Genomic DNA, 13,037 nt, shown 5'->3' with positions numbered 1-13,037 from the left:
CCCAGTGGCAAAGAAACAATAATACGCCGTGCAGTGTTGAAGAAAATGCGTACTAGTGCCATAAGCTAGTTCGAAAGAGAGAGTACATTTCACATACAAAATGTGAGCAGTAGGAAACAGCAACCCAACAGTGGGAATTGACATGGTCTATTCTTCCTGAAAGTATTTCTGCTGCGATGGTATCAACCTGCTTCCCCACACAGAGTCATCCAGCAGGGCCTGTCCTGACCTCATGCACTGACCCTTGCTCTGGTAGTTCACCGTGGTCATCAAAAAGCTGGAGATAACCTCTGGCAGAGACCAATCCCACAGAAACCTTCCCTGATCATCTGCCCAAATTGTTCCAACAGTCCTCAGTGCCCCAAAAGTCCTCTGAGTTTTTCCAGTTGACCCACAGGATATTTAAAGTCTCAAAACTGGAAGTGATACACTAGCCAAGGCCTTAATATTTTGAGAACAGTGGACAGACTACATCGGGTGGTCTATATTCAAAACTTCCACTTAGACACCTTCCCCTCAGTATCTATTTTGGGATCCACTATAACCTCAGACACTGCTCTGCAGAACTGCTGTAATTGTGTAGTAGGTTTTAGTTACTTTAGAACACTTACCTATTTGCTCTGATTGAATTTGCTCCTTTTCCAAGTTTTTTTTCTAATTCATAACTTTCAAGTCTGAGTTCCACCTGTGGAAGTAATTAAACTATCTGCAGTTGATATAATCCATTAATCTAATAACCCTATTTTATATTGGTTTCATCAATGGAAATGACTGAATAATACCAAAAGCAACACAGGTCCCTAAGGAACATCAATTGTTCTGTTTTCAAGTTTGATGATGAAACACTGATAGCATTTTTCTGAACAGCTTTATAGTATTTCATAACATTTCAAATGAGGCTGTTAGCTTCTGCTTTGCTTTTAAAATGTTGTATTAAAGCTGTTTCTTTTTTCTATCCTGAAGCTTATTATATTGCTTTTCAATAAAATTGTTTTAAAACAGTGTATTAGTAATAAATTTTTATTGGTAGATGTAAACCCAAGCCTAGATTTATTTATTTTTATTTTACTATTTAATTCAATGATTATCCCTCTTCTGTGAAGCTTGAAGGAAAAAGACACTGAGTATTTCAGTTTTCCCTGATTTACTAAATGCACATCCTTTTATTAAATAACTGATTTAATTTCCCTTTCTAGTAGAGGTTTTACTAGACTTTAGCAGTCAAATTTTTTTGTGTTTTTTTTCCACACATATCTGTGCTCTTACATTTATGCGTAGATACATATTCTTCCTGTCTATTCTTGTTGATTTTTATGTTTAAAGAACTTATGGTACAGTTATAATGCCCTCTTATTATGATCCCTGGTTTCCCACTGCATTGGCATAGTTTGTTATTATGTGTCCTTTTATTAGTTCTCAGAGGTGATAATCATTATCATTCTGTTTGTTTCAGCCATTTTATAAAGTATTCTGGAGTGAATTTCATCTACTTAGGTAAGACATTCCAGCTTCTTAAAATGTGACTTTTCAGAGAATACTGCTCTCTTGAAATCAATTCCTGTCCTTCACAGCTACCTGGGGGGACCACAAAACAAACCTTTTTGTGTAGAGAAGTGAACTGATTTGAAGCCAGTGTAAATTCTATTGTATAGCTTTGCATCTTTGCCTAAAATTAAAAAATTGTATTTTGTAACCAAGGTCAAACCCCTTTCTTGCTCCAGATTAGCAAACTTCTCCTCACTAGCCTGAATCAAACCTAAAGTAGTCACTCTTGAATTATATCCTCCATGAGTTAAATTAGTTTTGAGGCTAATCTTTAGACTAATAAAAGGTGCTGGCTCAATGAGAACTAATAAATTACTCTAAACTGAATGAAAGAAGTTTGTATTTCGGCCTTTGAGTGAAAAACTGTTAAATATGTGGGCCACTGGGAACCAATACAAGTATCAGCACAAAGACTTGCCTAACCAAATGAAACAACAGGAACATAGGATTACTTCAGTTATTTCTAAAGTGCCAACACTGTGAGTGCAAAAACTAATGCAGAAGATGGAAGGAGAAAACCACCACCATTCAGTAGATTTAAACTTACTCTTTATGATGCACTTTCATCAAAATTTGTAGTTGCCAAGTATCAAATTTCATTCATGCAACATCAATCCACTAAGAAATACACATTTTGGTGAGAAAATTAAAGTCCATATTTATGTAAAAACTGTTTTGAAATAAAAATAAAATAAGATTTTTTTTTTTACAAAAAAAATTATTTTTTTACTAACATAATAATTATTTGGAAAATGTGATTTCCCACATGAAATAGTTAAAGGAAGTAAATATATTTAAAAATGGAAGATTCTGCATTTACATAGTTATATGCCATTAATATTGAAGATATACTTTCTGGCAAAAAACTTCTCATGCTTAAAAAATGCACCTTAGTTTTATACTGTACATTACAACATTCAGTAGTAAGAAACAGAAGTAGTAAACAGGTCATATGCAAAAAAAAAAAAATTTACGTATACAAGACAGTTACAACCGTTGACACAAAAAAATTAAAATGTTCAGTTTTAACAGTATTTAAAGGCAATTCAAAATCATTTCAGGAATTTTGTGAAATTTAAGGCCATTAGTTCTAAATAAAACGTATCTGACACAAACTCACAAAACCGTGTATTTTGTACAAAATATACATGCAAAACCATTTTATAATTATATACGAACAGGCATATACTAAAATTTTTTGGGTAGTTCTGTACACAAAATTGTGCACAAAGCAACACGGTTGTGCAGTTTTTAAACCAGTTAATTAACATTATCATTCATGCACCCTGAATGGAAATGTGATTAAATGACAATATTAAACCCAAGTATTAAGAGTCAGCATCCCTTTGAATGGGTAATCTATACAAAAAAAAGTTAAGATTTTAAATTTTTAAAGTTTAAAATGGTCAATTATAAAACATCTGCTGTAATCACTTCAAAAGACATTTCTGATGCAAAATTTCTAGTGCTTTAAGGGATGCATGATATGATTTAATGAGTTCAGTGAGTCAACTATAATACTCTGATAGTTCTGAATTGAGGTAATTTTCTTTAATTAATTATAGCAAGTAACTATTCTAATTTGTTTCAGTAGCTAGTTTAAAAATCTGTAAACTTAGATAAACTTAGAAATTGGAGAATCTCTGAAAAAATACACATACCTCCCCCTCAGAGTTTGGAGTTAGTTACAAGTCATATGCAATTATATTATTCACATTTCAGGAGTTTATTCTGAAATGATGAGATGAGTGGATTACTGAGCACTGACTGAAGCACTTCAGTTACTCGAAAACACATAGATAACATTTGTTCTTTTCTTAGCTTTCATTCCTATTTGTCTGGACAAACATTCAAAGAGATATTGCTTCTCTTGTTGTGACAAACTATTGCAAGCTAGAAGACATGTGGATCAATATTCCAAACTTTTATTCTTAAGAATAGTTATAAAAGTACTGAAATTTAAAAATAGTAACATGTAAACATTGATACAGAGTAATAGCACTCCTATACATTTATATACACACAGTATTCAGAGGGGACACTATCTTCTGAGACAAAAACCTGACTTGTGCTTTCCCCCTCCAATAAATACATCAAAAAAGTAGGGTGTTTTGTAAAAAAAAAAAAGAAAAGGACTCAGAACATCAACATTTTACTCTTAGCATTTAAAAGCTTTCCAGTTGCTTATGCAACTATAGGAGAATTTTGGTATGTAAAGAGATTTCTAGCTCCAAAAAGTTATCAGAAGCTACTGCTGCATCCAGAGACTTGTGATAAATGCTTCAGAGCAGTCATATCTGAGTCTGCAACACGTGAATTGGGGGTGTATAGGGTGGTGGTGCAGGTAATGGCTTTATTCCTCTGACTCTCATGTAGGACAGAAACTGCTCTGGAATTTCAGCCAAAACATCTTTAGCAAGTCTTGCCATGCTTAACACGTGGTTTCCACTTCTGTCAATGTAATCTCGGAATGGCACAAACTGCAAAACAAAACAGATGTTCACTCAGGTCATTATGCAAACACAGAATACACCTTAAAACATAAAAATAAGGAGGTTTTGTCTAGGGAACTGAGAGATAGACCAAATATATCAATGAAACCTGTCTTCGGCAACCTGAGCGAGCCACAGCTTATGTGAAGAGGTTCACCCACAGGGAAAGCATAACGCTGTTTCTGCTACAAGACAGATTTTAAAACATTGAGATACAAAGTATATATATGTAAAATATATAATATAAACCACAACACATGTACACATAAAATGTGTAAGGTAGCATAGTAATGTACTTCTCTCTCAACCCTTTTCATACAAAAAGGTACTTTTGTCTCAGAAAACTATTCTTATCTTACATTCCCTGCTCCTGGGGCTCTCCTACCAGGCTGTCTCCCCTCTGGCACTTTGTGAATAGATTTTTTGCCCTCTGTACTGAACAAAACAGAAAGGACAGCTTTATATTTCTGACCATTTTGCATTATACCTGGTAGCACTAGGAACCACCCAAACACTTTTATTACTATACTAACAGATGCATAAAGAATCTAAGCAAAAAGGATTGGATTCAAACAGGAACTTTTTATGTGATACCCAGATCTGCAATACCTGAACCAGTTAGCTACCCAGCTCTGGGTGGGATGTCATAATACTTAAGGAGATGCTTGTGTTACTGGCATAGAAAAAAGAAACCATTCAGGCTCCTTGATTTTTATTCATAACACAGAGCACACAGCAAAGCAGAGGGTTAAGTTTGCTAATAGGTTATGTCAAAGGAAAGCCTGATTTGAAATTCTGCTTCTTGCTCAGATTTTGGAGCCTATCTCAGGGCAACAGCTGGGTGACAAAACTGGGATTCAGTGTCCCAAACCACTTCTGGTGCTGATATGCCAGGCTATGCTATGGTGCCCTTCTGCTTCCCCAACCCCCAAAAAACCCCAAACAAACAAACAAACCAACAAGTAATTTTTCCCTATTTGTTTGCTAACTGTTATACTCCAGGATAAAACTAGAACTGGGTGATAAGTCAGACCCACAGATATTTCATCTCCTGTCTGAACTCTAAAATCTTTTGCCCATTATACCAATCAGACAAATTATGCTTTCTTGGATGCACAACAACCACAGCCACAGACTAAATTCTATTTTTCTGAAAAGCATTGAAGTTTTCAAGATTTAGGGGAACACTGAGTTACAGTGAAAGTTTATCCTACATTTAAATTTCTGAGATCCTGAGAGTTTCCCAGAAAAAGACAGAAATATAAGATATCTAGTAAATATACTAAACAAAGAAAAAACCTAACAACTCTCTTGGACAAAAAAAAACCAAAACCTTAAAACATCCAAAGCCAAAGACAACATTTCAGGAATAATGAACTTACTTAAATAACTTTTACAACAACTTTGGAAAGCACTTCTCACCCTAGACTTATGGAAATCATCTAAGCATCAATGTTCTACTAAAAGATGTTTAGAAAAGCAAGAAAAAGTTGTTACAAAACAACTCTCTGCATAACTTTCCTGAAAAGCATCTCAAGCTACCAGAAAAAAAGCTTCAAGACTTCATATTTGAACTGTATTACATTAAACTGAAATCAAACTAAGTGTAAACAGCTACTGATTAGGGCATGCCCCCAGGAAGCAGTGTATCTGCAGTTTCTCCTAAGATGATGACTTAGCTGCAGAATTGTTGAAGCTAGAATTGCCCTCACAGAGGTCTTTTATTCCAACCTTGCTGCTCAAGCAGAGCCAGTGAGCACAGGCTGTCACAGCCAGCAAGAGTATTCCAGACAGAAGCATCTTTCACTTCTTCAGTGGGTTGTGTCCAAGAGTGTTTCAGGCATAAGGCAGAAGAACAGGCAAAAAGGAACCTAATTTTAGAGTATTAAGCCAGAAAGTAAGATATCTGCAGTTCCATAATTAGCTGTCTAAACTATTTCTGTGTTTACTCAGTAATATCTTGATACAAGAGAAAAGCTTCAATACAGTGACATTTACTAGAACTGATTACTTCATTTCATAAAAAACCTCTACCGGTTTTCAAAAGGCAGCCCAGAACTGCCCTGTTTCAAGTGGTTGTTCCTTCTTAAACTCCATCAACTTTTCTGTAAGAATACACCTGACTGCCCCCAGAATCATGGAGTTTGAAGAATAACAAAAGAAAACAAACAAGCATCTCTGTAGCCTTCTGGTTTACACATTCAGCCAGGAAGGAATCAGCACGGTGTTCATTTCCCCCTCATGTTATTCATTTTCTAATGCAATGTCTGTCTTATGTAAAAAGCACATGCAGTCTGAGTTAAAGAACAAAATGTGTCCCATCTCCCAAGAGATCGCCTTACCCATTAGTCTGCAGACATGAAATCTCACAGCTCTGTTCTGTAGCAAAGTGAGACTATTTCATCAGTGTAATTGTTGAAATGCAATTATACAATGTAGATGGCCTGATTTAGTTCTCCCTCCCCCCTCCTTACGGTAGATAGATGCTGGAGGAGCTGGAAAAATGATGGAGAGATAAGCATAGAGATGCACAAGGACAGCTAACATGTAGAAGAAGTAGGGATGGCAAAGGAATAGAATGAAAGATGGAAGAGAAACCAAAGGGAAACTGACGGAAGGTCAAGTGCTTTTTCTATAGTTTAAGGGTTTAAATAAAAAGGCTAATATGCAAAATTTTCAAGAGAAACAACAGGTACATTACTACAAGTATTCTCCTAAAATGTCTTAAACAGCAAAAGTATACCATAAAGCAGCAGAAATGAAATAAATTGAAGGAAAAATTGGTACACATGAAATAAGAGTCCCTACAGTATGTATATATACTATAATAATAATGGCCAGCCTTCGCGAGCGAAGATCCGAGGAAGGTCTTTACACCTTCCAGCCTGCGCATTGGATTTTTTAGGTGAGACACAGTGTGCGCGGAACTGAGCCCACCCTTTAATCCTAAGGTTCATCTGCCGGGGCCAAGCGAGCTTGGACGGTGGCAGCGAGGTCCTTAGGACGTAGGTGGGTTGCCTTTAAGGGCTAACGAGCCCCACCTGCCCGGGAGTGGCCCTGACCGGGAATCGAACCCGGGCCTCCGGCGGTGATAGCGCCGCGCCCTTACCACTAGTGAGAAAGGAATAGCAAAGGACATGTCCTTAAGTGAATTGCATTCATTAGTAAAAATAATAGATGCAGTGACTCACTGTTAACAGGCAAATTTTTCCTTTACTAATTAATTCATAATATTTGACAATACTGTTAGAATTAATAGTTAATTTCACTAGCTAACTTTAATTAACCTAATACACAAAAAAGATAAACTTTTTTATATTTGAGTAGTTAGTTTTATAAAGGCAAGTCAGTTTTATCCTGCCAGATATAATGTCATATCAAACTTAAAGGCTTTGACATTATCCCTATTTATTTAGCTAGCCTATAAAGTATTTGTTAGTATTTAGACAGAAAAAGAGCACAAAATAATATTGCCTTCAGGTAATTCAATATGGCTTGGGGTAACGTTCTGATTGAAATATGTTAATACTAAATAAATGTTTTATTACATTTCTGACGTGCAATGAATTCTAAAGAAATACCAAAGGGTATTCACTGCAATTTTTAAAATTTATTTTTCAGTGGAAATTAGTATATCTCTGATGCAAAGCCTTTTCACAAATCTTGCTTTAAACACTGCAAGAACTCTATCCATTTATGCTCTTTGAATGGAAAATAAGCAGATTTTGGGGCCACTGTTCTTAGGGAAAATTAAGTTGCTTATATTTAAATGCATTTAAATGTAAGTGCAATGCATGCCAGAGATACCTGAATTAGCTTGAAAAAATCTGACATGGCACAGGCTTTGCAGAAATACTAGGTCAGGGTCCATTCCGCATATTGTTCTGTTGAAAGCACCGACCTATACAGCGTAACAGATTACAGACAGCCCCTCTTCATCCCAATACGGACTACCAAGAAACACTACAAAGGCTTTGATAAAATGAGAAACATTCTTTCTTGTCTCCTGTTCAGCTGCCCTACATTATCCCTACTTTTATAATTACCTTTTTGACAACACTGATTAAAGAAGACAGCAAGTTTTACTCTTCTAAGAGTTTTGTGTGCTGTTTTCCCATCACTTGTTATCTCTATATGTTGCAAATATGAAAAAAAGCCTCTTTTTCAACTATTTGAATTCAGGAATCCATGACTTTCTTTAATATATATCTATAAAGAGTATGAGGGTAATTTAACTCTTGTCATCTTCTTCTCATTTCTGATTCCCGTTTAGAATAAAAAAAGGGGACATTTTAATACAGTGTTTATTGCTCCGAGAATCTTTTAAGACTGGAAAAAAAATCTCATCTTTTTAGTTTTCAAATATTTATATAGATTTTTTTATTTTGTATTCTAATAAAACCCAATTATAAAAGAAGCTGTCATACATGTTTTGAACACCTCCTGGGATTGAAATATTGTATCCACCAGCATTTATCAATCAATCAATCCTTGAACATTCACATATCAGTATTTGTAACATTAAATATTTGGAAGTTTCTGTTCCTGCACATATCAATGAAAACAAATATACATATCCCAAGGTTCATCAGCTGCAATCTGACCTTAATCATCATGCAATACAAGCTATTCATATAGCTCCGTTATTCTCTCTCTATGTGAAAATTAATAAGAGGAAAAATAAGTGAACCCTGCGAAGTCTGACAAACAGAAGGAATGAAGGGAGAAGAAGAAGTGGCTGATCTAAGGTGAGGTTTGAATCTAAGGATGCCTGTGAGTGTTTATTAAGAGGCATTTGGATAATGTCCTTTTTCAGTCAGTCCTGTAGTGGCCAGGCAGTTGCACTAGATGTCTGTTGTAGGTCCCTTCCAACTGAAATACTCTATTTTATAAATGTATTCAGCCACTTCCAGGAAAGTATGCCTTCCACAAAAGATTTAAATTTAGACAGATACCATTCCTTTAACAGACATCATGTTTCTCCAAATTTTCAGTACCTAACTCTTCTCCCATGGTTGTATAACACTAAGACTTTATAACAGTGTCCTGCCAGTTAGGGGTCATTTCCTAATGAATGCAGATCCACTACGATGTGTTATACAAAGGCTCAGAGGTATCACAGAGAGGTTCTGAGGTTGTTATGAATACCTCAAGATAAAGTATGTCTGTGCTAAGGTAAAATGAGAGGCAGGAATACAGAAAGAAACAAGAATTCAAACCAAACAGGAACAGTAAAATCTATTAGTTTATATTTTCTCTCCCACCTGCACAATGTCTCTTTCTGCAAACTTTCCTCTTGAAGAAATCCTGACTACATCCCCATCCAGTTCTTCCATAGCTACAAAAAAAAAGAAAAAAAAAAATCTATGAGTTCAGGTACACAACAAAACAGTCTTACTGAGAAGAAGTTCAGACAATTTACACTTTAGGGCACCAAAACCAACAACTGTTATTTAGGTAACTCTGTAAGGTCATTTGCACCATAAAATACCTCATGTTTTGCAGCTATTTTGCACTTTTTCATGGTGACAATACATACTTTTTGTCTTTATTGTCATATTCAGAAAAAAACAGATCATGCTAAAAGTCCCTATCCTTCCAGCTCTCAAACTAGCAAGTATATCTGTTTTTGTAAGGCTATATTTATACTTTCATAGGTGGAGAAGATTTCATCAGCAGCTATTGTTACAGAAGCTATCACAGGATGCAGCACAAAGAGGTAGTAACTCACATTCATACTGAAAAGGCAGTATCTGCTAATGCATAGGAATTAGAAGTGCTTACAAAAATTTCTTAAATTTATGGGGTAACTCTTCTTGTATCTTCTGAGCAGGATCCAGGAAAAATCTAAATTTCTCCAGATACCTGGAAGCTATTGTAGGTAGAAAGGCATAGCTGCTCTCTGGTCAGTGTAGAAAAGGATGGATTTGAGATCTCAGATTATTGCTCAGACATTGGATCTGCAACTCTACCAAGCTTCTTTCAGTGTATGCGGATGTGTGTATGAAAATCAAAGCCTTGCATCACTGGGGGGGGGGGTGTTACAAACTGGGCTGAATTCACCAAAACCAGCAATTCAAAATGTGGTTCTTCTGAAGCAAGAACTAGAAAGCATAAATTACATTATCAGGAGCCAAATTCAAGGTAATTGATAGCATATTTGTTCAAAGAAAAAAAATAGTAGGTTCATAGAGCATGATGCCCAATGATGCTGTTGCAAAAACATACACGTGTTCAAACTAGGAGACTGAACAAGTATTTAAAGGAGATTCACTGAAAATTTCCAAAACAGACACAAAGTATATCCTGTTCAGGAAATTCAAACCTAAAAACACTATTCAGGGAAGTATCCTATTTGCTTAGTCTGTTCTTAACATTCTCTGGGAAGCTACCCACAGCCACGTCAGATGGAGAATATTGGGCAAAACAGCCCTCTGATGTGACCTATCACAGTCATCCTGACATCCTTAAGTAAAGCTCTGCCAAATGTATGTTTCATCTACCTGAGCCCCTCTGGCAGTACCCCTGGCAGCCCCCAGGGACTGAGAGACCGAGGGAACAGTGATATCATATTTGAAGAGGAGTTGCTTAGTATCTCTACAGTAGAACTGTAGCTTCAGTGACACCTGAATGTTAAAACAGTATCCCTGAACATATACCCTCCTGCACACACAATTCTTCAGGATCTACATCAGACATAGAGTCCATTGGTTTCTTCCAGAAGGAATTTCTGCAGATGGAAAAGTCACTTCTCTGCCCTCTTGGGCACTGAGGGACTACAGACTTGGCATACACTTAATGGTGAATCTCACTGAGGCAGCACACTCAAGGATTGTGGATCCAAAGACAGAAACTGTATCCTGCAGTACAAACAGAATCTTGACTTCAGAAAAGCGGTAGGGCTGACACCCCAAGAACATGTCCTGACTGAGTTAAGGAGAGTCTGGGCAAACCCAAGGACTGGAGAAACAGCAGAAAAGTGAAAAGGCAAAGGAGGGCTGAGAGAAAAGAAAGTAACGTAGGACTAAATTTGGAAATTCTCAGGAGTAAAAATGAAGTTTACCAATTTCCATCATATGCATTCATAAATATAAACTATATTTTCTCACTGAGTGTGGCATACAGTCATCTGAAGTGTAAGTGTCCAGCTAGGCAATTTTTCCAAGGAATAATATATTTAAAACTATCACTAATATACCACTTGCTTCCAATAAATTTTTTTTGTTTTATTTTTTCCTCTTTTTTCCATACTCTTAGAATATTTGTAGGAGAATTAACATGTAGAGTCATTAGTCAACATTAAACATCTGTGGCAGTAGTACTAAGTATACTTAATGTACAACAGAAGGCATACTGTCTAACCAGATGTACTAGAATTAAAAAGAAAGGATTCAGGACTTCAAGGAAAAGACACACAGAGAATGTCTACACTTCACAGAGCAGTGATATATACGATGGCACTTAATAAATTAGTACCAATAATGGAAGCAGCTTAGTTATTGCTATAATGAATGGTGTTCTGGAATATCATATGAATGAATATGTAAATAATCTGGTAATTTCTCTCCTGCTTTAATATTCTATCAATGCTGTTACACAGTGTGACTCAATCCTGTTATCAAATGAAACCCCAGACACCTCCAATGTATTTATTTTTTCTCAAAATTTTATTACTGTAGTAAGATCAGTATTTGCAGCCTTCAGAAGGCATCCAAATATCCATGCTGGAGAAATTCAACATTACTTGAGTACACATAATTACTGCACTGGGTTTTTTACAACTGATCTTCTGGAACTCTGTAAATGCTGAGCCCCCATATGGTTATGTGACTTGAACAGAGAGCCTGAGGGGCTACACAGCTCCACAGGGTAGCTTGTAATCACACTGAGTTATCAATCAATCCAGCTGGAAATGTCAACAGTGCTTACTGCTTGTTTCATATGATGTTCTTCTAAAGAACAATATTTGTTTGAAAAGCCACATATTACTAAAATGTAAGCAAATATAAGAAATAAAAAGATCTAGAAACAACACTAGAACACTTACCATCAAACTCTGCTGGTCCTACCCCCACTATAATTATGGACATTGGAAGCTTTGAAGCCTTCAAAAGAAGAAGAAAAAGAGGTTTAATGCATTATATAACCTTTGCTGATAATACGAGAACAATCTGAATAAAAAACATGCGTAAGTTATGTTTCAAAGAAGAATTTTTTTCTCTCCTAAAAGGTTCAGTGGTGTAAACTGTCTGCTTAAGTGGTACAAAACATCTTGGATAAAGATAGAAAGGCAGATGATTATTTTAAATTTTTTTTTCATTAGCAAATCTTTGAATCATGTAGGGTGCTAATTAAAACAACAAACTATGTTAGGGTTTAATACTAATAAGACAACTTAGAGGACAAATTTATCCTGGAAACTTTTGTAAACTGACAATAATTGCAAATATGTACCTAGTGGTAGTCTGACATTTATTTAAATGTACTTTGCTGTTTCTTGGTATTACGCAGATGATTGGAACTATGGGATGCTATTTTTTACATTGATCTGATGTCAATTTTAAAAAGAAAATAAATAATCTCTCTGAGCAATATGTATCTTATATTTATTCCGTTAATGAAATTTTATTCAAGTTAGTCATTTGTGCTACAAAGCAAACAAGATATCAAACTGGCTTATGGTAAGATATTCAATTTTACTTAATCTTTTTCATTCAATGAAACAAGTCAAAGATGGTATCTGGCTTTCCCTGAATAAACTCTCTATAAAACCTTTAAAATTACGAAGACAATATCACAAATATTAGACTCTCCTGCCCTGACAGTAGCACCAGTTTACAGAAATAATCTGAAACTGCCTCTGATGAAGAGAGTAACAACTAAAAAAACCATCCACCAAATGTCAGGGTTGACAACTATTGCTTACTGAGTTATTCTGATGAACCATGAAATGTCTACAGTCATTTTAAACATTAAACAGGAGTACACACTGGCCAAAAA

At 35.7% G+C, this 13,037-nt stretch overlaps 1 protein-coding gene across 1 annotated transcript in view; it reads right to left on the bottom strand.

Annotated features, from left to right (window-relative positions):
- Positions 1-2,177: 2,177 nt before the first annotated feature.
- CPNE8 (copine 8) overlaps positions 2,178-13,037 on the bottom strand; it is an 81,384-nt gene continuing 70,524 nt past the window's right edge. The window contains exons 18-20 of the mRNA XM_050324121.1: positions 12,085-12,142; positions 9,302-9,375; positions 2,178-4,025 (exon numbers count right to left, since the gene is read on the bottom strand). Coding sequence (XP_050180078.1) covers positions 3,837-4,025; positions 9,302-9,375; positions 12,085-12,142 — 321 coding nt within the window. The 3' untranslated portion in view covers positions 2,178-3,836. The remainder of the gene's footprint in view (positions 4,026-9,301; positions 9,376-12,084; positions 12,143-13,037) is intronic.

The sequence above is a fragment of the Myiozetetes cayanensis genome, unplaced genomic scaffold (assembly GCF_022539395.1).
Source record: "Myiozetetes cayanensis isolate MyiCay16 unplaced genomic scaffold, myiCay2020 scf3, whole genome shotgun sequence".
Classification (NCBI taxonomy): Eukaryota; Metazoa; Chordata; class Aves; order Passeriformes; family Tyrannidae; genus Myiozetetes; species Myiozetetes cayanensis.
Note: the sequence above shows the minus strand (reverse complement) of the source record. Positions and strands in the feature narration are given on the sequence as shown.